At 40.2% G+C, this 24,289-nt stretch overlaps 1 protein-coding gene across 3 annotated transcripts in view; it reads left to right on the top strand.

Annotated features, from left to right (window-relative positions):
• LOC143173158 (mothers against decapentaplegic homolog 4) overlaps window positions 1-23,268 on the top strand; it is a 28,710-nt gene extending 5,442 nt beyond the window's left edge. Inside the window, exons 2-12 of one of the 3 annotated variants that reach the window (XM_076363265.1) lie at window positions 4,280-4,645; window positions 5,548-5,722; window positions 6,144-6,173; window positions 7,796-8,011; window positions 9,832-9,927; window positions 10,059-10,169; window positions 12,000-12,050; window positions 14,162-14,345; window positions 15,324-15,492; window positions 16,744-16,882; window positions 18,069-23,268. In XM_076363265.1, the coding sequence (XP_076219380.1) occupies window positions 4,397-4,645; window positions 5,548-5,722; window positions 6,144-6,173; window positions 7,796-8,011; window positions 9,832-9,927; window positions 10,059-10,169; window positions 12,000-12,050; window positions 14,162-14,345; window positions 15,324-15,492; window positions 16,744-16,882; window positions 18,069-18,280 (1,632 nt within the window). In that variant the 5' untranslated portion in view covers window positions 4,280-4,396 and the 3' untranslated portion in view covers window positions 18,281-23,268. Of the gene's footprint in view, window positions 1-4,279; window positions 4,646-5,547; window positions 5,723-6,143; window positions 6,174-7,795; window positions 8,012-9,807; window positions 9,928-10,058; window positions 10,170-11,999; window positions 12,051-14,161; window positions 14,346-15,323; window positions 15,493-16,743; window positions 16,883-18,068 lie in introns of all 3 variants that reach the window. The other 2 variants (XM_076363264.1, XM_076363267.1) reach the window with 2 other exon arrangements.
• The last annotated feature ends 1,021 nt before the right edge of the window (window positions 23,269-24,289 follow it).

Raw genomic sequence — 24,289 nt, 5'->3', positions numbered from 1 at the left:
TACCTTCTTCAGACCGTGCGTGTGTGTCTGTCTACGTCTGTATGCGTCTGCATGCTTTTTTGATGAAGAATTTCAAACGACAATATACCTCAGCAACTCTCGGGCCTCGTGTGAGGCCTTCCAAATGATCGTATCTCTTAAATACCTAGTATGCTGCCTGAAGAGTTGCTGCAAATATTTGGAAGTCATGGCTCACGCTGTTTTTGTTACCCTTGGTTTTTGGCATGTAAAAGCACTTGTTCCTAAGCAGTCTTAGCTTTTATTATTAACTTGCTGGTGCAGCTGAAGAGACACTGGCAAACAAGGTGGAATATTAATTTTCTGTTCCATAAATGCATTAATTATCCCTTTGGGTGACATCTCATCTGCTTTTTGGACTTTGCTCAGTTTTGTCTAGTCGATCAGAAGCACCTTGCTTCCACAAATGGGAATGCTCTCCTGGAGCTCTGAGCTAGCACTCGGTTTTCATAGCTTTTGCAGAAGATGCTGAACATTAAACCTGGTCTCTGTTTTCTAGTCACGCTAGTAAAATGATTGCTGTTTTGAGAGACGGAATGTAGCAGTTGATCTGAGAACAGTGGAACAGTTTGAGTCAGTATGGTGCTTATTTTGCTTTCCTGCCCATAAGATAAATGGAAGTGCAACGAGGGCACTGGTGTGAGAGCTCAGTAATGTTACTTCCAGGTAGATAAGTCGATAATATATTTGATTTTAGTTATATGAGGTAGCATACTATTATAGGTGCCTATGTTTTTAGAATCTATTTGTATTGTTCAGGTAACCATTTCTGGCAGAATTATCCACAGACATGAAAATGCGGCATGTGGCACCAGTGTTGCATTTTTAATTTTAGACAGCTGCTTCATGTTTTGAATTTCATTGCACAGGCTAAAAAGATACATCACCCTTCAGCAAGGCAGCCGTGGAGGAGTAGGATGTACGGAAGAATTACAGTATTCGTTCAAGTCTGCATCAGTCTTGGAGGAAGAGTTTCAGTTAATGGTTACTTATCAGTTCTCTGAGATAGTAGCATGTTTGCTGCAGATCATCAAAGGTGTTGTTAATTACCTGGCAATCTTAACTTCTTTTGTCTTTCAGATTTATCTCCTCTTCAGAGGATCTTATTCTTGTTACAATACTTAGACTATCGCAGAACACTAGTTGTTCACTTGTTTTGTAACATACCTGTTAATACTTAGTTGTTGAAATAAATTACTTTCTATAACATAATGAGGTACTTCTCTATAACTTTGTAACTTGTCAGCATTTATGTTAGCTTGTTCCTTTTTTTTTTTTTCCTTCTGTGTTCTGCTTGCATCACACTATAGCAAAAGGGAGAGAAATACCTTTTTGTTCCTTGGTAGGCGAAGCTGAGAGCTTCACTTCAAAAGGGCTGTCTCCTGCTGCTGCTTTTCTCATGTTCCCTGTCTCTTCTCTCTGCCCCTTTTCCCCTAAAGCACTCTCTCGCCCACTGCTGTTTCCATGAAATTCCTGGGTAGAGGGAAGTAAGAAGATCTTTGCTCAATATGTTCGGCCCTACCTGTTCCACTGTAAATCTAAGCTTGAGCTGTAGTGTGGGATCACCCACTTGGGCAGGGAGCGTGCTAAGGAACAAATTTGAAGTTTCATGCTCGCATCAAATAAACGTTAAATCACACAAGCATACTGTTGTTTTGCAGAACATCTAGCACTCCATGTCTGAGGGCATGCTGGAGCCTTATCTTCAAAGGCTATCTTCTAAAAATATAACGCCTTAAGATTGCATTTTGCTTTTATTTGCACACATGAAAGCAATATAGTAAGAAGGTGTTAAGGCACCTCTTGAATGTGTGACTCAGTCAAAGATAGGCTTGTAGAGCTATTTTGTGAGAAACTAAATTTGTGGAACGTAAAAACTTGGCTTGTCTGCAAAATATACTAATGCTTCTGGTGCTTCAGAAGAAATATGTCGCAGCATTTATCAATATGTGCCAGGTTGGTAGCCACTGACCTCACCCCCTTTTTCTGGGGATCGAAATTGCAAGATTAAACACAGGATTTCTGTAGAGGGGACATCTAAAGGAAGGCTCCTGAATTACCGTGCAATTACACACCAGCAGTGTGTAACAGTATTCAAAATCCTAAACAAGTGGCCTGGCTTTTAAAAGTGCTGAACAGTCAGAAGCTCCTGTTGAGCGCGGTGGCAGCTGAGGGGTGACTCAACATTTCTGAAGATCATTCCACTTAAATGAAGATTTATTTGCTTGGTCTTAGTCTTCTGAAAGTCAGCAAGCAAAATTGTCATTCATAAGTTTAGGGATGTAGAAGATAGAGCTGCATGGTTAATTTTAAGCATCTCTTTATTTAATGCTCTTTTGGCTAATAGCTTTATCAAGTCACTTACTTGTGATTACTTATGCATATCTATCTGGGATGCTGTTTTATATTTAAGGAAAATGATGTTCTATTCTGTTTTAGCTGGCAAGCTTTTATGGACTTATGCGAGTGCGAGTTGCCATGGAGAATGACTGGCAGGTTAAGCTTGACTTTGAAAAGAGGCTTATTGAGTTGAAGCGCGAAAAAACCCCTAGCATTGAGGGGAAACTTTAATAGCTAGGTAAAATGATCTTACTCAAACTTTTAGGTAATTGTTTTCCTTTGGGAAAAATTAGGTCCAGGAGCATCCTTACAAAAGAAGAGAAGTATTGAAAATGGAGGGGGGGGGGAAGGATTTGTGATGTGTTTTTTCCAAGTATACCAAAGCGTGCTGTATTGAAGTTGAAATTGGACAAAATATTAAACAGGGAAGATTTTGTTTCCTTTTATAATTGTGCTGGATTTGTGTTACGGTATTCCTTGTACAAGAAGGGAAGCCATGCATTCACACTGTAATTTGTGTGATGCGTTAACTTTCTAAGTTAACGTCCCACTCTTATTTTTGTGCAACGCATTTGTTTCCAATAAATAGCTGCTACTACTGTATCTCTAATAACATGGAAAATTCCAGTGCAGTAACAGGTCTTTGACTGGATGTGTTCCTCAGATAACGCAAACAAGCTTTTTTCCTTAACTATTAATACCAAATATATTTTATTTACATTGCTGAGAACAACATGTTAGTTTCAGAAAGGCTTATATTTTAAGCTTACTCAGAAAATGTAAATGTAGTAAAATCACTTCTGTGTATTTGCTGCCAGTGCCTTAGGAAAGTCAGACCACATAGTTGGTAGAATGGTGTTAGTGCATGACTACCTGAAGCCAGAGGTGCTTGAAGAACCAGAGCAGCTTTTTGACAACAATAGACTCCTTTTCTGTGAGTGCACAAAACCTGCTGTCCTGTGTTTCTGGATAAAGCAAGATAAAGCGTAGTAATTAGCTCATTCAGAATTGAGAAAATCAGGCCAGCTCTTCTAATTTGTGAATTAAAGGAAACCTCAAAAGGATGAGGTCTGCTGGCTTTGAGAAGAATGACTTCATGACCAGAAACCACTGCAGGTTCTTAACAAATGGAGTTTAAAGGCCAAATGTGTTAGGACGGACTTACTCCTTATCTTATATTTAGCGCAAATGAGGCAGTTCTGTTTGAGACAATTTAGAAGTGCTTTTTTAGTGACTTCAGTTGATTTGTCTTGATCCAGAAGAAGCTGGATCCAAACAAGTAAAGACAAATGTGCCAGTTGGGATTTTTCGTATAGAAAGATACACACGGTACTAATTTACATAAATGTGTATTAAGCTAACGGCCAGGTACAATTTTTGCCTTTCTGATTAGCAAAGAGAAATAGAGTTAGTCTGAGGTCAGAACATAGCTGAACTATTTGAACAGGATTATTAAATAAAGATGACAGATGATTCTGGTGTGCATTCATGCTTCTTCACTATTCAAATTTTGTTTAAATCAATGCCCCTTGATTCCCAGTCAGTATTTTCACTTGCTTTCATCCTACCAGTATAAAACATAGGAAATCATTGTCACTGTTCTCCTTTTCCTGATTCAGAGCCTGTTCATCTAATAATCCCTACCTTTCTATATGTACATACTATGTGTACATGTATATAAACTATAACCTTTATTTAAATATTGTTACTAGGGGAAAAAAAATCTTATATCTAAAACTGTGCAAGCAGTGTCTTAAGCGTGTTTTAGCTATCATGGGACAAGCAATGCAGTTTTTTCATGTGCTTTTAATATCCTGCACTTAGCTTGAAAATAAAAGAAGCAAAAAGCCACAGACTTCCTTAGAAACATGATCTGCAATTTGTTAAAAACAATTCTAATGTAGATATTTTTTCCTCCTAGGTTTTACCAAGAGACAGTACATCTAACACTTAACTTGGATCATCTCTTGTTCATCAGCTTGAAAATCATAACAGCCCCCAAAACTGACATTTGATCTGAAAGAAAAAGCTGTGACAAATGGACAATATGTCTATTACTAACACGCCAACAAGTAATGATGCTTGTCTGAGCATTGTTCACAGCTTGATGTGCCATCGACAAGGTGGAGAGAGTGAAACTTTTGCAAAACGCGCAATTGAAAGTTTAGTTAAAAAGCTAAAGGAGAAAAAAGATGAATTGGATTCTTTGATTACAGCTATAACCACAAATGGAGCTCATCCTAGCAAGTGTGTTACAATACAGAGAACGCTGGATGGGAGGCTTCAGGTTAGTACAAGTGAAAATCAGATGTTTTCCTCCTAGTGAAGCTGGAGCAAAAGTGAGTGATGCAGGATCCTAGAGTGTTGAGGAAGAGTAGCTCTTCTCTTGCATCCCCCCTCGCCCCCATTTGTAGGCATGTTTTGTGGCTGGAGCTCTGGACTGCTGCAGTAGTTGATTATTTTTTTTCAAAAGGAGCAGAAGGCGTTGGATCAGCCGTTCTAAACGAGTGTGTGTGTGGCAGTAAAAAGCAGGGTCACGTAACAAATTCGGCTGTTTATCCTGGTATTTTCACTACAAGCTTCTGTTAGCTCTGTGTTGGTCAGCAGTGTGAAGAAAGACCTATGATCCCTTGCTAAGGTACTCCAAGGAGTCTGCACTGAGGATTTATGTTAGCCTTATATCATCAGTACTCAGTACCTGTATAGCTTGGGTTGCGATTTCCTTGTTCCAGGACAGATGTCATGTTTGCTGGCTAGCTTTCTGTCTACCCTAGAAGCATTTTTTTTTTTTTTTCCAGTATAATGGATTGGCATTCTTCTACTTGTAAATTCCTTATAGTGTAGCTTAGTGCCTCGTTCCTCTTCTTCTGGGGCAAAGCTCCTTCATCATCCATGGTGGGGAAGGTGACCATACATACTACATTAAGCACAAATTCTGCTTCTGCCATTTTGTATCCAGTATTTTTTCTTAAGAATCTCAGTGTTGGCTTAACCGTAGCAAAACCCTAATAGAAATTTATTTCTGTTGAGTACAGAACTTGGGTAAACTCGACACCACCTTTTTTTTTTCATATTTTGATGATGGAGAGAGGTTGTGTTGTTGTTTGTCCTCTTCCAGCTTTGCTCCTCACTAAGTAAAGCGAAATGTCTTGCTACTTTCCCAATCAACTTTTGTGTCTAACTTTTTAGGTGGCTGGTCGCAAGGGATTCCCTCATGTGATTTACGCTCGTCTTTGGAGGTGGCCTGATCTTCATAAAAATGAACTCAAGCATGTTAAATATTGTCAGTATGCTTTTGACTTAAAATGTGACAGTGTCTGTGTAAATCCTTACCATTATGAGCGTGTAGTATCGCCTGGCATCGGTAAGTAGACTCTTGATTTAAAATGGAACAGTGGGAATAAAATGTAAAATGTTTCCCTTTTGAGTGTAGAAAATACAGGCCTAAATTGGAAACATTAACTTTTAATGATGTAATTATAAATTACGCTCATATGCTCTTGTCCATCTTCTTAATGGAATTATTCTTTTACCTTTATTCCAGATTTGAAAGAACAGTTTGTGGCTTTTGTTTAAGCCTTTCTGTTGGCTTTGCACACAGTTCTTGCAGTTAATGTGTATCCCAGGAATAACTTAGCATGGAGACTTGTCTTGTGATGGAGGGGGTATAATACGTAGAGTCTGTAGTACTAATTTGTAAAGGCTTATAAACCTAATGTTCAAACGTTGTTGAAGATCTCTGCGTATATAATGCTCCACACCCCCTTTTCTTTTTCTTTTTAAAGATCTCTCAGGATTGACACTACAGAGTTCTGGTAAGTAGCTCTGTTTACTACTGCATTTCTATGAGCACAAACTGTGTTAAAACTCTTCAGTATGTACACAGTTTATTCCTGTGCATCTCCTTGGGAGGGAGTATAGAGAGCAGATGGAAATGCATTTGTCTCTCCGGTTTTGGAAAAGCAGCGAAGTAGCGTATGAGAGGCAAGTATTGATGAACTCTTTAAATTGAGGCTTCAGCTTAGCTTGTAGCTATGTTCTGTTTTCATTGCCTGCAACTTATAAACCCCAACGAAAAGGAAAAACAAAAACCTCACTGTTGAATGCTGCTAACTGAAAAAAAAAACAAACAAAAAAACAACCAACCAAACCAAACACACACCCAAAAACGTGTGCACCCATATGATATACTAATTAATTGAATTGGGAATAATAGATACTTATGATTCAATAAGTAGTTTAACAAGAAAATAACAGAAATTCTGTAATTAATATGCAGTTGAATGAAGCAGTCTAATAATCTTCCTCTCCCTGAAACTTGAGAGAAATTGGACATTAAATGTCCAATGAACATTTTTCAGAATCTGAGATTATGCAGCTGGTAACTGCTTTATTTCAAAACTGAATTTTTTTTTCCCCTTCCAGAAGAAGTTCACAGAGAAGGAAATTTGGGTAGTCCAGTGTTTTTAGCACATTATTAGAAGTATTCAAGCAAAAATGACTTAAAAACAACCCAACAAACTGTTAACTTCACAAGCTTTAACTTGCGTGCTCGTCTTTGCTAATTTGCATTGTTACCTGTGTCTTCTGAAAAATGATCCTTATGTACAGCATCAAAGCTTACTAGCCAGCAGTTAAATACATAATAAGTGTTTTCTTCTTGTGCTACTGTTTTTGCAGCAGGAAACAGAAAATTACTGTCAGATTTTAATATATTTAAGGCTGCTTTAAAAATGGGCATGGGAGCTAATGTAGTGTAAGTGTTTTACTTGAACATGCTCAATAGGATATATAGAAATAAATTCTTGTAGTGGCGATGGTAGTAATTTCCTTATGCTGTATGTGGAATATTCTGAATGAGTGGCTACATTGTCAGATATAGAGTAGTGTTACGTTGTTTTTGAATATGCATTTGATGTTTCGAGTCAATTTGGATGGGAGTTGCTTAAAATTACTTAAGGGATGCATGAAGTATTTTATGTGCTGTGTTCATGAATTACATTTTTCGTAGGAGCTTTATGTATGTTCTTACTTGTATACTAGGAATTGGTTTGTTAGCTACTGCATTAACATATATTTAGGTGCTCGACAAAAAGTATGTTTTTCCCTTTTATTAACCATGTCCAATCGCACAATGATGGACTAGGAAACAAAATGCTATTGGAGTCTACTACTCTGGGACTAAACTACTTGTTTGATAGCAGTAAGCAAAATAAACAGTTTGCTTTTCTATCCAGTTATGCTTCAAAATTTCCTGCTTCTGACTTGAAGTGTTTATTTGTAATTTAGAGGAGTGCTTTAGCAATGTTTATCTAGGTTAAATCCTCCCCCCGGTAGTTTTAATAGCACTGTTATAGCTTGAAGGTAGTAGTGCAATTTGTAGTTAAATCTTGAAAATAGATTTCCTTTGCATGTTTAACCGTTTGCTTCTTCACAGCTCCATCAAGCATGTTGGTGAAAGACGAATACGTTCATGACTACGAGGGGCAGCCGTCATTGTCTTCTGCCGAAGGCCATTCAGTCCAAACCATCCAGCATCCACCAAGTAACAGGGCATCTACAGAGCCTTATAGCACCCCAGCCATGTTAGCTCCTACTGAGGCTAGCACTACCAGCACCACTAACTTTCCCAACATTCCTGTGGCTTCAACAAGTAAGATCATCGAGACTATATGAAATACTAAACTGTGAAAATGTGAAAGCTCAAAGATAACCACTGATTTTTGCCAAAGTAGGTCTTGCATTGGAACTGTGCTGCTGCCACACTACACTGATAAAGTGTGTGGCAATATGACCTAGGCAGTCTCGTAAGTGTTAACATGAGGTTTTAACTTGGAGCATAATTGGAGTAACTTTTCCTGGTGACTCAGTCTTTTTTTCAAAGAGACTGACATTACATGAGTGTTACAAGATTGTTTTGGATACGCCAAAGGTTCAGTGATACAGTGTTAAAACATTGACCGCTGACAAAACACTATGGCTATTACTGGAATAATTGCTGTAGGAATGGAAGAATTTTATTATTTTATTACAACAGCAAGCGGGACAACAAACAGATATGCTGCAAGATGGCAGTATCGAGAGGTTTTCAGACAATTCCTTAGTGTTCCACAGCTGACAAAATGAGTCTTCCAGTTTTAACTTGATTATTTTTTGTAATGGCCCACTGTGCTACCAAAGTGACAGCCCTAATTAATATTTTCATGAGTCCGGTGGAGTGCTGCGTTGAAGTTTTTCTTACTTTTCTATGTGTATTTGGTACAAGTGGAAGAGTCTGGCTTACCAACATCAAACCTCACACTTCACTCCAGCAGGACAGTAAAGCAGTTACGTATGCAGTGTCCTGCAGCCCTGATGTAGGGAAACCGTGAAGTTTGGAGGGGTTTCACATATTCTCCGTCACTTTGATATCAAAGATGTGTGAATATAATGGATTTCACGTTACCAAATTGAATTATGGTGACATGGTGTTTTGATAATGTTCTTTAATTTTAGCTGGCAACTTTTTTGCTAAAACTAATGATGGTTTTGCCAAGCTGAGATACGATGTCTGTATTTGTCTCCAGAGAAAAAAGGGTAGGCAGTTTAATTGTATTGCCTTTGCACAACAGTTTATAGTCGATAACTTTTTCTCATCAGTGCTATAATTGTTGGAGCCAAGTGGACAGGAAAAAAAAGCTCGTTTTTAGGTTTTAGTTCAAGTTTTCAGTGTGTTAAATTCTGCTAGCCACAACAGTTTGAGAGTGCAAGTGTACTTGTGAAACTGCTGATCAGTTTAGTGTTAACGGCTGAGCTGAAGCCTTTTAAAATCAAATTCTGTTAACCTGTTCTGAAATATCTGTAGTTTTACTTTAAAGCTTAGACAATTCTTGAAATACTTATTTGGGAGAAAAAAAAAAAACAGCAACTTTCTCAGGAAGGAGTCCAGTGATGTATGCAGCTCTATTCAAGCACTATTTTTAAAAATAAAATACTGTTCAGTATGTCTTGGAGGAACGTAAATTTAAGTGAGTGTCCTCCTTGGGAACAGTGGTTACAGCATGTTGAAAATAAGCAACTTATTGGACCTACTGTTGGCCTGTTTGGATTCATACCAAATCTACTCCAGCTACGTTATTGAATAAAACCTGTGACATCTCTTCTTCTTTCCTTTCAAACTGAAAAATGAGATGTGAACAAAACAAAGATGCGGTTGATAAACAGAGTTCTCTGCATACTTCTACTCCTAAAATATTAAGGGTGTCAGAGTCAAAATTAGCTGATGCAGAGCATCTTGCTTCAAGTTTCCTAAGACACTCTGGTGGGTGGAAAAAAATACTGAAACCGAACTTGTAGGAACTGTGTATTGCAGTGCCCTTAGTTGGGTGTATTTTCCTACCCAGTAGTGCTGAGCTCTTCTTAATTAAAATTTTGGAACGTTCATGAATAGGTAGTGTGTTCTTTTACCAGGTCAACCTACCAGTATATTGACAGGTAGCCATAGTGATGGACTCTTACAGATTGCTTCAGGGCCTCAGCCAGGAACTCAGCAGAATGGGTTTACAGCTCAGCCAGCTACTTACCATCACAGTGAGTATATACATACGTGCACTCTTCTTAGTTTTCTAAAACCGGTTTCCCAATGTTCAGGAGAAATAGAGGATTAGAAGTGAGATGCGGAAAAACTCCCTTAAAAACCAACCACTCCTTTCTTTTTCTAGATAGTACTACAACTTGGACTGGAAGTCGGACGGCAGCCTACACACCTACCATACCTCACCACCAGAATGGCCATCTTCAGCATCATCCACCTATGCATCCTGGACATTACTGTAAGTAGTGCAGATTTTCAAATCACTTTGTTTTCAATGTTGTTGAACGGTGGGGGCTCATTTGTGATTATTCTTTACCCCCAAATCCTTTTTTTTTCATTATAGAACTACCATTACTATGTTTAGTCTATTCTGACAGTTAAATATAAGAGCTTGATGGATTTTCCTCTGTTAAAGCAGAAGAGACTAGAAGTTCAGGTAGCTATAGGGATACCATCTATATTATAGATGTCTTACTATACCTAACAAAACTTGCATTTCCTTTCTAAACCTCTGTTTTTAAAGCTTTGCAGTCTTGTAGTAAATATTTCCTTTGCGGAAGAGGAAGTTGATTGAGAATGTGTTGTTTGGATATTTTTCTTTCAAAACTTGGAAGTTCCTGGCTGTTTTTATTTTCTAGAAATTTTGAAGTCATGTCTTAACGATGTAACGATCTACATGAAGCTTTGGAAGATGTGTGTCCATGTACACTAGCCGATTTAAAAGAACTTTGTGAAAGCTCGTGCAGTAAAGTACTTGTCAATAAAGTGGTCTTGCCACAGCCTGATTCATGGGTACATTTGGCACACAAACTTGAAAATCTTTTTCATCTACGAAATAGGACCACAACCTCTTGTTTTAAGGTACAGGAGATGGGAAGGAAAAAAATAAAGTGATCAAACTTCTAGTGTAAGTGTCTAGCACAGTATATGCATTATGAGAGTATAGTGCAAAAAACCCCCACCCAAATGATAGTTTTTCTAAATTTTCTGGCAAAAGGCTAAAACAGTTCTTTATTTCCTGATGTAGTACTTAACCAGATCACCTGTTTGCAGCAATGCTTGTTAGTGGGGGGGAGAATATACTGTGAGTTAATGTTAGAATAACTTTTCAGCTTGTCTCTATCAAGAAAATTGTGGTTTAGATATGGTTATTAAGTTTCATTATTTTGTTCTGTTAGGATCCCACTTCATTTATCATCTTATTTGTCAGATATGCAAGAATGTAAAAACTTTAGTGGTGCTGTAGATACTCTATAAATGTTTCTCAGTGCATGTATCTTTCCATAATTAATATTTGTAACTGGCTGGTGATATCACATAGAGCTTTTCTTGCCTGCTGCCATTTCTCACTTCAGAAAGTCGCATGTTTTGACACCTACCAACATTGTGCCTGTTTTGACATCTTGTTGCAAAAGCTGCTGTTACTTATAATACTATGTTCAAGTCTTTCCTTCTTGTTCTCTGCTGCCTGTAAGGGACCTAGTTATTTTATAAAAGTGGAGAGAATAAACTGACCGATACCAAGGCCATATTTAGTATTTTTTTCTTTAGAAAATGAGTTCTCTAGGGCTTTTTTTCCCTCTTCAGGGAGTGTTTCTTATGGTCCAGTCTGCAGCGTGCTGGGCAACTTGTTCTGTGATTGATGAAACTAATGAAGTCTGGTTTCTGACAGATTTATATATCACATGCCTCTGTACAATGATTCTCTCCTTGCCCAACTTGGGGGCAGATGTGAAGCCTACGTCCTATTTCCATTACATCTCCATGCTACATCTGGTTTCGGCTCTCTCCTGGAGCTGGGTCTGGCTTGAGCAGCATGCAGCCTTTCTTCCTGGGTTACTAATGGAGCTCTTTGCTCTACTCAACTTCTGAATTTTTAGGAAACCTCTAAAAGTGTAATTCTTCTGTGGGCGTTTTCCTCCCCTGTCAGATTTGGCCAATTAATTCAGAAATTACTGGGATTTATAACATCTGGCATCCTCACAAGTCTTTTTTCATAGGAAAACGAGTTAAGAAAGAAAACCTTATTTTTCCTCATGTAAAACAAATTGCATGTTTTCTTTTAAAGGGCCAGTTCACAATGAACTTGCATTCCAGCCTCCTATATCAAATCATCCTGGTGAGTAAAATCTGACAAGTAATGCTAAGTATTGTGGAAGCTAATAACTTTCTGGTTTGAGTCTGATTTTTTTCTTTTCTTTTTTTTTTTTTCGTATCAAGTACTCTGAAATTTGTGAGAGATATGTTCAAAAGAGGAGAAAGGAAAGAGAGGAACCATTTTGTGATAAGTCGTCTTTTGAATTCGGACCTCTGTTTTGAAATAGTGACATATTCTATGAACTGAATTTAATTTCAATGCCCAAGTCAAAAATGGCAGTCCTCAAACCCACGCTGCGCTGGTGTTCCTATCCTGGAGGTGTCTGAACTCTGAATGTCCTCGATCCTAACTTTGCAGGGTGCCTGAAGTTGCACTTTTTGCCTGCTTAGAAACATCATGGAGTTTAGGTCATGCCAAAGCCCTCTTGGATCCATGATCCAGAAGTCCATCATCACAGCCAGATACCCTGAAAGATAGGTATTGCCCTTCTTAGTATTTGGGTGCTGAAGTTCCTCTTTGGACCTTTGCATACAAGCTTGCTCTTTCCAAGAGTCTTCATTAATGGTAGCAGTTCATGGAACCGATGAGGTCTCGTCTTGCGGTACAAGCTAGCTCCATTGCAGGTGCAAGGCGGTATTCTGTTTTTAACGACAGCAAAGCTGTTGCCTGTACAGGGGGAGCTGCATAGTTGAAAAGCCTAAAAGTTTAACTCATTTATTCATTGGCCAGTGACTAAATCAGTACCAGAAATAACACTGTTGATAATTGCTGGCTGAGCTTAACTGTAGCTAAATTGTATTTCATATTATTTAGTATGTCTTTTTCACCCTATTGATTCACCTATTGATTTTACCCTATTCAGTCCTCAGAGACATGAGTATTTATTTGAAGATAAAAAAACTTAAAGGAATTCAGGCACCTTGGTTTATTCTTTTCTAATAAAAACAGAACAGCAGTTTCCTAAGATAAGTAGGTGTGCTGTTGGGTGCTGCAGTTTGTAATGAACGAGTACCACTTACGGCACTGGGAGAGCTCTTTTTCCTGTTGGCTTATCAGGCTGCTGCGTTTAGGTCCTATCGCGTTAGCTCTTCTGCTTCCCCTAGGTTGAGTTCACTGTAGTGCTGATTTTCTTTGCCCTACCCAACAAGCTGCTTAAGTGCCAGCCCTGTTACTCTTGTGGAAATGGGCCCTTACAGTCAGCAAAGGTGCTGAGTCCCCGAAATCCCCAGTGATTAAGCTTTATGGCAACTCTAGGTTTTAGTATGTCTGAAGAGAGAAACTCGTAACGCTGAAAGCACGCGCAACAAACTGTGCAGAAGGCTTGACAAGCCGGTTGCTCCCAGGTAGCACACAAGCAGCAGATACACATGTACAAAATCACTTTGCGTGCTTTGTCAGGTTTCCTCACTTACTTGGGTGTTTGGGTTTCCTTTCCTCACATGGTAGCTTCTTCCAAGTACCGTCTTTCCTTTGTAGCCAGTTTTTCTTTTTAAAATAGTACGAGTTAAAAGGCACCTCTTTGCTACTAAAACATGCCATTTTGTTCTGCTCCCTGGCTTAATACTTCCTTGTTTTACCCCATACCTGACTTTCTTGTGTGCAGACAAGATCAGTATGTGATCTTTGATTTTTTTCCCCCATTGCCCTGCTTTCCAAATCCGGTTTGCTTTGCAGGGAGGATAGAGAAAACTGACTTCACCTAGGAGGTAGTTACTCTTATATCTTAAGCCAGATCTGTTTGAGAGCCTAGCCATGAATAGGCATACATGTATTACTTCTTTATGCTAAAGGAGGACAAAATCAAGCTATAGTCATAAGGTGCGGGAATGCAGATGGTTTACAACATCTAACGGGAATTATAAACTGTACAAAGACTTGTAAGATCTTAACTACAAAGAAGTCTAGCATTGATGTGTGCTCAAATAAAAACGACCGGCCCATGTTCGTTGTAGTATGTAGTATTTTTTCTGTGCTAGCAGACACGTCTGTCTATCTGAACTTGCTTATATGAACGTGCATTCTTAATCGGAATGACAAATGCAGTTACAGAAGGCTTAATTGATTGTCTGGAATGGGTTTATACTTGGGGGGTTTTTGTGCCTTTCAGTCAGTTGATTGTATATATTCTTTAGCTCCAGAATATTGGTGTTCAATCGCCTATTTTGAAATGGATGTGCAAGTTGGAGAAACATTTAAGGTCCCTTCAAGCTGTCCAATTGTTACTGTTGATGGATACGTGGATCCTTCTGGAGGAGACCGTTTTTGCCTGGGCCAGCTTTCCAACGTGCATAGAACAGAAGCCATCGAGAGAGCAAGGTATTCTGCAGATCCCAAAAGCTCCAGCTGTCTGTGGTATTTGATGATATTTTGTTTTGCCTTCAGTGTGTGCCTCCCTTGTGAAATTACAAGTATGGTATGGTTTTTTGAACTGAATTAACTATAGTAGAGCATATCTTTCTAGGCCACTGCTGTAATACATTCAAAATGTGAACTGTGTGATGAAGACCTTCAGTGCTTTGCAATAGCGTATTGCTTTTCATTGCTTTCAAAGGCTGTGCCTTACAAGGATAAAATTAGCAACTCGTGCCATTACGTATGCAAGCTGAATATTAGCTCTCCACACCACAGAGCGATGTGAGAATAACTGCAATATATAGATTTGTCAAAGGAGCAAAGGAAGGTTGATAGAGAGCTAGCTGGATATTCATTCATTCTCACCGTGCATGTGCTAGGCTTTGATGTGGAAGCATAGAGAACCAAAGCAATCTTGCGACTTCTTTTTCTTCTTTGAAACGAAAAGGAATAAAATGATTCCATGTCTTCAGAAATGTTGCATTATGACAGTCAAAATGCTAGATTGCTCTGATGTGATCCAAATGAATATACAGTTCTGCATTAAAATGTGGCTTTGTCTATGTACTTGAGTGACTTTCTATACTAGAATACTTGTGGGATTTTACACTTCTGAACAGAACTGACTGCGTTTGATATCCCAGCTCTGTATTGGCAGTGAGTGCAGTAGTTCCTACTCGAGTATCATTGCTTCTACATTCTGTGTTTCCCATAGATCTTTACATGGTATTACAGATGGTTTTTTACTTGACAGATTTTGTGTAACTGTATACTAAGTTATACCTAAGATGATAACTACAATTTCAAGTCCTTGTGTGAGTGGAGTGTAAATTAAGGTATTGCAGATGACTGAGAGCTGGAGAATTGTTTATGGTTTATTTAGTAAAGGTCTGATTTATAGTATGTATACACAGGTGCATTGGAACTGTTTTTCTTTTTCAGGTTGCACATAGGTAAAGGGGTGCAGTTGGAGTGCAAAGGAGAAGGTGACGTGTGGGTTAGATGCCTCAGTGACCATGCGGTCTTTGTTCAGAGTTACTACCTGGATAGAGAAGCAGGGCGTGCACCAGGGGATGCTGTTCACAAGATTTACCCAAGTGCATATATAAAGGTTGGTTTGACGTTGCTAGATGAAAATTGTGGGGGAAATAGCATACCTTTGGTTCTTGTTTAGGGAAGCTATGAGATGCTGAAGTAAATGTAACTTTGCTTTTGATTATCCTTTAAAAAAACCCTAAAGCTTTCCATTTGACAAGTCACTTAAGACGACTTTTTTAAATGACTCTAAACTGAAAGTATCATCTAGATACTACGACAGTAACTAATTTTGTATTTTGTAACAAACAATCTTGATAGCAGTTTTTTGTATTTTTAGCTTTACAGTTTTAAATTAACTGCTACTAAAATTTTTAGCATAGGTTATCTGTTTCTTTACTCCCTCTCCAAAACAAAAAAAGTTGGGAAAGTAGATGCAGAAGAAGTGTAAAGCATGCGTTAAAGTGTTACGAACATGAAGTGATCCAGGGGTCACAGAAAGTTGCATGGAAACAAATTATTTTCAGGAGATTCTTACTTGGACATGCCTCTGCCAGACTTGAAACTTTATTTAGGACAAGTCACACTTGTAACAAAAATCATTCTTGAATTAGAGATAAACTGCTTGAAGTTTGCAGTGATTTTTTTTTTTTTTTTTTTTTTTTAAATCCTCAGTTTTGCAGGCAGGTTGTGTAAGGAAGGTGAAAGAAACCCCACTGGCCTCTATGTACAAGCTTTCTAGTATGAGAACAGAGTTCCTGTATGCATTAGTGCCAAGCCTGATCACAAAGATACAAAATGCCACTGACCTGAAACCTAGCTGCTGAAACTTCAGGCCTATCAGTTATTGGTATTTCTTTTAAATAGACTTAACACATTTCAGTAAAGCGGTGAAGAAGAATAAAGTCTGACAAAGTTAAGCAGGACTTGCTGGTTTCCATTTTCATTTATATGCCTGTCTTCTGGAAATCCTGGGATTTAACTAAAAAGTCAGGATTTTATCAGCCTGTAGCATCCTTCAGACTTTGATCCTCCAGTCAGTTCCGCACAGGGTGCTGCCTTGGCCTGCTCAGCTCAGCCAGGTTCTGGTATTGCCAGTGGTGGTAACGTCATATGAGAAGAGTCTCTAAGAATCAGCTTTAATGGATTATTTCTGTTAGAAATTAAACTAGTCAGGGAAGGTTTGCTTTTACCCAAGTGTATGGTGAGACTGTAGCAGTTGCTTTGGGAGGGCAGAGGTCCAGATTATTGGGGATGGGAGCTGAGGAATTCTTTCCTTCATTGATTTCGGTAAGTCTACATAGTTTGATTTTTTTTTTTTTTAAAGGTGTTTGATTTACGCCAATGTCATCGTCAGATGCAACAGCAGGCTGCCACTGCCCAAGCTGCTGCTGCTGCTCAGGCTGCAGCAGTAGCCGGAAACATCCCTGGACCAGGATCAGTAGGCGGAATAGCCCCAGCCATTAGTAAGTACATTAACTGCTCGGTCTCCTTTTTTCCTTACCTGAAAACAAGTAACACAGCTCTCCCTCATGACAGCACACCCCCCCCCATCCACCCACTGCCCCTGCAAACAGTACAAGTGAACTTGGAATGAGGTGGCAGGATTGGGGCTGGGGTGGCATCGTGGTAAGTCTGTATTCATTCACTTTGTACCTGCTCCACACACCAGTTGTCCCTCTCTAGTCCTCAGGGGATGTTGGATATGCGGTGCAACAGAAAACATTTATATACAAGGTCAAATAGCGTAACCCTGTTACTTTAAACAGAGATACTTTTGGCTGCTTAGACCCAAGCTTGAAAAATGATCTTTGAGATCTAAGCTCATAAAAACATTACTCAAAACAATGGGGATTACTGAGCAATAAAGTCCTTGACTACGTTTAGGGAAACTTAATATTAAGATTCTCGAGAACAGGAGGAAGAGAGTGTGAGGGTGGGTTTTTTTCTTTTTTTTTTTTTTAAAGTTATTCTGGGCTAGAGTTTTCTTAGTTGCTGAATTCTAGGTCCTTGAAACTATACCTAAGTACTTTTAAAAGTGTAACTATTTATGTGTCTGGGACTGCTTTATGTGCCGTAGTGTTTTCTGGATTCCTTGTTTTGCCAAATGGCTCTTTCCAGCTATCTATAAATTGCTGAAGGCATTTGAGGGAATGTATTTAACTTCTGTCTTAGCCATACTTGTGATTTGAAGTTTGACAGCTGTATTCATCTTTTTATTTTATTAGATGCAAGTAGTGTAATTTGTTAACCCAGCTCCCTGTAGGTGATCAGTCTTGAGTTCTTATGCTGGAAATGCAGCATTTGGCAAACCTCAAGAATAAGTATTTTTTTTACCATATTTCCTAAATAAGGTTTACAGGCACTGTATCACGTAAGACGTTAGGTTTCATCGTGTCCGCTGTGTTATAAGGAATTTTATACTTCAACACACTTTCAAGATTGCAGAATGATGAAAAAAAAATTTGATTGGAAGAAATGCAAAATGGTTGCCCTGTCGCTTGTAGCAGAGATCTAGAAATACGGACTGGCCTCGGCTGTGGTGAGAGGGAATTGTACATGAAGAAAGAGCCAAGCAAAGAGGAATGGCTAAACAAACAGATGATAACAGAGCATGTCTGTGAACACTTACTTGAAACCTCTCCTGTTTAGGTTTGTCAGCTGCTGCTGGAATTGGCGTAGATGACCTTCGCCGCTTATGCATACTCAGGATGAGTTTTGTAAAAGGTTGGGGACCTGATTACCCAAGACAGAGCATCAAAGAGACACCGTGCTGGATTGAGATTCACTTACACCGTGCCCTCCAGCTTCTAGATGAAGTACTTCATACCATGCCTATTGCAGACCCACAACCTTTAGACTGAGATCCCTCTGCTGCACTGCTGTGGGCCGTTATATTGTGAGGATGGTGGATTGTAAAATACAATTCTGTTTATAACCTGAAGATATATTTTACTTTTGTTCTGCTTAATCTTCTAAAACCAGGTTTTAAAAATGTGTTTGCCGCCTTGCTCTTAGCAGAAAGAAACCGAACATGCAGAATTTGGATTTCAGTTATTTTCAGAACTTAATTGTCATAATACATGGCTCAGGGCTTAAAGTGAAAGGTAAACGCCTTATAGAGACTTTACAGTATTGGGTTTGTTCCCTTTGAAACTTTCCTTCTCTATTACGGCATCTTGGTGATAAGCCTCACGGGAGCCTTTTGTATGCAGAATATATATTATATATATATTTATATCTGAAAATCCCTTCTAATAGTTATAAACATTTACCTTATAGCAACTTTAAAATTCCAACTGATTTGTGATGTTCTTTTTAGGGAACAATAGTTAACAGAAGACTTCTTTATTTTGTTGACTATCTTGTTACGGTTTTTCCAGATTAAAACGTAGAAGCTGCCAAAAAGTGAGGGATGAGACATACGTTGTTGGCATTGATTAAAAATAGCGAGGAAAAGAAATGTGGCTTTTCCTTCACTAGTTTTTAAAACAGATATCTTAAATTTTTATTTATATAGACACATGAGTTTTAAAACACTAAAGGGAACGGATACTTTCAGTGCTGGCACTCAGTTTAAATACGACGTGAAATACCCAGTCTGCGAAGTTGCCACTGAAATTGCATAATGAGTACCTAATGGCAGGAACATATTTTCATAACTACTACTGACTTCTATGATTTTACTCAAGTAAAACTTGGCAGGTATTTTAAAAAGTTGCATGACTCTTTTTACTTGCATATACCATTAAATCATGTCTAATATTACATCAACATTTAGGATCCAGTTTTTGTATCTGTTCACCATTTCCACTCAGGGCAAGATGGCAAACTTGTTTTTATACCTCTTGGTTATTTTAAGCCCTATGCCATCAATGACCATATCAATTGGCAATGACTTTGTATAGAGAATTTATAGTAGAAAAATGCAAATGTATTGACTGTATGACAGATACAATATGTATGCTTTCTCTCTAGTTGATAGTATAAATAAAATTATGAAAACCCTGATTTTTATAAATTTAGTTTGCTTCTGTTATGTAATTCTGCACCTCGAAACCATTGATCTTGAGTGATGGATTACTTTCCTTTGCAAGACCAGCAGCAGCAGCAGCCGGTGGTGGTAGGAATTTTTGTGGGTTTAAACTTGCCAGGAAGCAAGTCCAATTTTTCTTACTTTCACTGCTTCTCAAAAAAAGCACGTCCTGAGGATATCTCTTTTGGCTATTCGATGGGGTATGAAGAGGGAGCAGGAATTCCTTATTTTTCAGCGTGTGTGGAGGTGGAGCTTAGTTAAACAGGCTTACAAGCGCGGAGACTCCAACCCAAGTCCTTCAAGCGCTGCCAGTTCGCTCTGCCTGCCGTACTGTACTGAGCCAACCTGGCAGCACAGTTGCAGTGGTTAACATAAGTGGAAGTCTGGGAAGAGATTGTTCAGAAGCTTTCTGCCAAGCTTCTTGCACGGTTTCAGGAATCCGTAGAGGGCTATGACACACGGCGTTTAGGTATTGCTTCCCCCGTCGGCTGAAATTCTTACGAAAGAGGTCAGCAGGCATTGTTTCTGTCCTAGGCGTGGAAGCACAGAAGACAGATGACTTCGGGGTGATGGCCAGGAATGGATGAGTTTTCTCCGTGTTTTCGTTGACAGTGTTGCCGCCTTCAGACTAACTTCTAAAGAGATCACTTTTGTTTTTCCTCTTATGGGGCAACTTCTTGATGTTTGGAAAAATAGCGTTTGCTTTTCTCAAGGCCTTTAGTTTAAAACCTTTTTTGCTTTCCTTTCTCTCCTAATGATCTAGTTTGTCCGAAAAGCAAGTTTCTTCAGATTCTTGAGGAACACTTTCAGTCGAGGATTCTGACTACATCCTCAGAGAAGCTTATTAACCAGCCGCTCGGTTACGCTTCATCCACAGCAGAAAACTTGATTTGGGGGAAGAAATGAAAAGCCTGACTACACGTTTTTCTTGCCAACCTCCCTTTTGAATTGTCTGCCCTGCTCTTACCCCCGGGTTCGAGGTGCCTCGGCTTTTGGGAAGTGTCTAGCCTTCTGAGTGATGAATTGCTTAAACAGACTGTTCGTTTGATTAGGAGTCCCTGAGCTTATTCCCTGTTTACCTTGGTGGTTTTGCAAGGTGCTTATCTTGGAGGATGACTGATGGGTATATAGCCACTTCACAGAAAACCCTCTGTACCAGTTGTGTAAGTTTTGATTGTGCCAAACTTTGATAAAATAATGAAAGACTGCTTCCGCCTGTTGGTGTTCTTGCCGGTATTACAGTCTGAAAGAATTCAGCTGTTAAGACTAGGTTTTTCTGCAGATGTTTTGCAAGTCTCCTTAAGTCTCTACCTACAGTGAATGGTACCTACAGCGTAGTATTCAGATGGCCAAAAAACGTGCAGAATAGAACAACAAAATAACATCAGATGAGTTTATCGGAACCAAGAACTCACAGGCTCCACATCGGGACAAATCTGAACGTTGTGTGAGGCAGTAAAAATACTGAAATGGCATCCATCTTACCCACCAGGCAGTGACCGGTAAGATGCAATCCTAACTGTTAAAGGGCAAAATGAGAGAATCTCGCTCTTCGTTTTTAATATGCCTTTAACTTAATTCTTGTGCTTCCACTTCTTATGGCAAGGCATAAAAGGCAGCGCATAATGGATTGGAAACCCTTCAGCAGCAGCACACTGAATCTTTGACAGTCTTGCATTTACGTCTTTTTCTGAGATTCAAAAAAGAGCTACAGCTACTTGACAGCCGTGACGATCCCCATACGCACTGTAGGCAGGGATGTCAAGAATGCCAGAATCCCGTCTCCTCTTCAGCTCCGAATGTCTCAAATTCAGTGAATTCAACAAGTATTTTTTCAGCTACCAGTCTCTTGCTTGCGATCCTGCTCCCATGTCTGCTCTGCTTAGTCCTTTCGATGAAGCAATTACCCCCGTGTTTCTCACCCTCAATTATGCGCTCCTCAAAAAAAGCATTGTGCTGGAGTACTTTGTAATTTCGCTTCATGTACTGGAGAGCTGGGATTAGCACCAGAAGGTTTAGCCGGCTTTAGCCGTGGTGGTGTTAGTTTTGAAAGCAAGGGCATTTAAAGTTAACACGGTAGAGATGTAGGAGAGGAAACCTTTTCGCCGGAATGGTTTAAAAATACTTAATTCGAAGAGGAATCCCTTGGAAGGAGCCGTAACCGCTAAGCGGTGCTGGTTAGAAACGCTTGTTCCTTACATCGCTTTTCCGGGCTTGGTAAGAACGATGTGCTTAGGGACCTGGACCCCCTGGCTGCGGTACAAATCACGTCGTTGACGGCTCTAGCCTACTGAAAAGCTGGGAAGTACGCTGGCTGCTTTATAGCGAGGGACCTAAAGTACAAAGGAGACCACGGTCTCCCCCAGTCACCGAACAGGTCTGTAGCAGCAGTAGTCATTGAACCTGTGTCCGACTCCTGTGCCTTACCTCTGAGACCATCTTACTTCTTGTGACACTTCTGAAGACGACAGCGTCCTCTCTGCGTAGCTCAGGAACGACTGCCTCAATTCTTTTACTAGGAACTGTTAAAAAATTCCTGTGCCAGTGTATATAGGGGGGGCTTCTGCCTCTGGACCCTTCAAATGTTGTTTACGTCTTGATGGTGGTCTTTATTGAGACATCTTTAATCTCTTCTTTGAAGAGTAAGCGCTTTAGAAAGGACTGTCTCCTTGCTTTGCGTTTTTACTCTGCTACGCAGAGTGACTGGGATCGCCGGTCACTTCTTTAATGCAACCAGTTAAAGACAGCCAGATGGGCCTTCCCCTAAGTGGGATTCAGGCTCCCTTTAAGAAATCCTCTTTCCTCCCCTCCTTCTCCTGTCAGGCCCCATGCTACTTAGCATCTGCTCTATAAAATTACAAGGTGCTTAGTTGTCAGGTATTGTTAAGGACACAATTTTTGAGAGGTTACTTTGTCTTTTAAAGGAGGACTCCAACATTAAAAGCGATGGTCTTGCCTGGTCCTGCCAATAACGGGAGTGTTTCCGTGACCGGTAACGGGTTTTCGAGGACCGTGGCACTGTTCTTGGGACTGAGATTTGCGAGTTGCCTATTGTAGGCATTTGCGTTATTCATGAGCACTAAGCTGGTGGCTTCTACCCCTGGTGCGGGTAGTCGGCACTTTGGTCCTGGACAGGGAAACGAAAGCAATGGAAAGCACTTCTCCACCAGTCATGTAGGAGCTGGATGCTGAATCGTCGTGTCATCCACCTCCAAAACGCTATTCTTGATTGCCCGTTTCTGAAAACGGTCTGGGAGGTGCGACCACCCCGAGTCAAAGCTGCCGCATACGATGCTGCTGCGGTCCCCAAGAACTGACTTGACTTTTCAGCGCTATGAAAGTTTCACTTGGTGAGACCCGGTGGAAAGCAGAACTACTGTCGACAAAATCTCCAGAGGTTTTGGCACTGCTGGCTGCTGTTGTGCCTTGTGAGTGATACATCGCTCCTAAATTTACAGGACTTAATTCTTTCAAGCTCACCAAAATCACCTAGCGCTTTCTTGCTCCAGTACCTTTTTCTGTGTCTTTTTGGTGAAGTTTGGTAGCACTACTAAGTTGTGATTCGGCTGGATTGAGAGCTGCGAAGTACCCATAACCCAAAACTCACCGTGAGAGGGTTTTTTGAGCATGAAAGCCTAGTTAAGCGTTTCTTTTAGCCATTGCCTTTTGATAAGCGGTCAACAGAATTCCCAGTAGTTCCTTTGTAGCTTACTGTATGTTTTTCATTAGACCTAGTTTGTGGATAATATACTGTAGTTAACTTTCCTGAAATTCTGTAACAGAGTATGTTTTTGATTAAAAAAGGTAAAGATTCAAGTCTTTGGCTTCTTTATTTCATTCAGTGGAGAGCTTTTACCCTGTTTCTGGCCGGCTGTCGGAACTGCTAGCCGCAGTCTTGAAGTGTGTCGTGGCTAGCAGAGCTCTGCGGGGCAGGACTGCGATTTCAGAGGGTCCTGTTCTCGGAGTCTCCCGTGTCAGATACTTGGGTGCAACCAGCATCGAACACAAACCCAAGTGCAGTGTCCAGCGTGGTGGGCTCTCCGTGCACCTGAAGGCACGCCGGTACCAGTCTGTCTTAAGCTGGTGCGGCACACCAGCTTTGCGGGTGCTCACGTTAATGGGAAGCATTTCTTTAAAACTTTCAGCCAAGCCAAAGCTCCGTGTGTGTGTGTGTTGTGAGAGAGAGAATATGAAGTGGTCTGGGAGCAAGGACCAGAGACCGGAGCAAGTACCAGGTCTCCGTGGCTGTACGTGCCGGTGAGTGATTGCCATCTTGTGTTAAAAGGTGCACGGGAGCTCTACTCCATCGACTCCTGCAGTCGCCAGGCTGCAACGAATAAATGAATAAAATACCAACCACGGCAAGGCATGGGATCTAGGAATAAAGCAGGAGACAGGCGATGCATTTGTAATGCTCCGGGTCTCCGCTGATCTCGGTAAGCAACCTCTAACCGAGGTTAGAGAAAGGGGGAAAAAAGCAAAACAATGCTCTGAACCCCAGTGATTTACGAGCATGAGGCAGGGAGAAAATTCCTTCTTAACCGCAGATCTGGTGGCCTGTTTAACTCGGCAGGAACGGCTACGTCAGAGCGGCTTCAGTGCACGCACCCACTCTGTCCGCAGCTGGGGCTTCACAGGTAGCTGTGGAGGGATGGAGGGCACCGGTGCGCAGGTCATCGCGTGTCCTGAGGCGTGAGACTAATTCCTGTCATGCAAATGGAGATACTTCACCCCGAAACATCTTCCTGGACGTACAGAAACATCAAATACTGGAGTTCTCCTCACAGATGAATTTCCCGTCGCCGAGGCTCTCCTGTTCAGATGCACAGTCCCTCCG

The sequence above is a fragment of the Aptenodytes patagonicus genome, chromosome Z (assembly GCF_965638725.1).
Source record: "Aptenodytes patagonicus chromosome Z, bAptPat1.pri.cur, whole genome shotgun sequence".
NCBI lineage: Eukaryota > Metazoa > Chordata > Aves > Sphenisciformes > Spheniscidae > Aptenodytes > Aptenodytes patagonicus.
The sequence above is the reverse complement of the archived record's forward strand: the minus strand, read 5'-3'. Positions and strand labels throughout refer to the sequence as shown.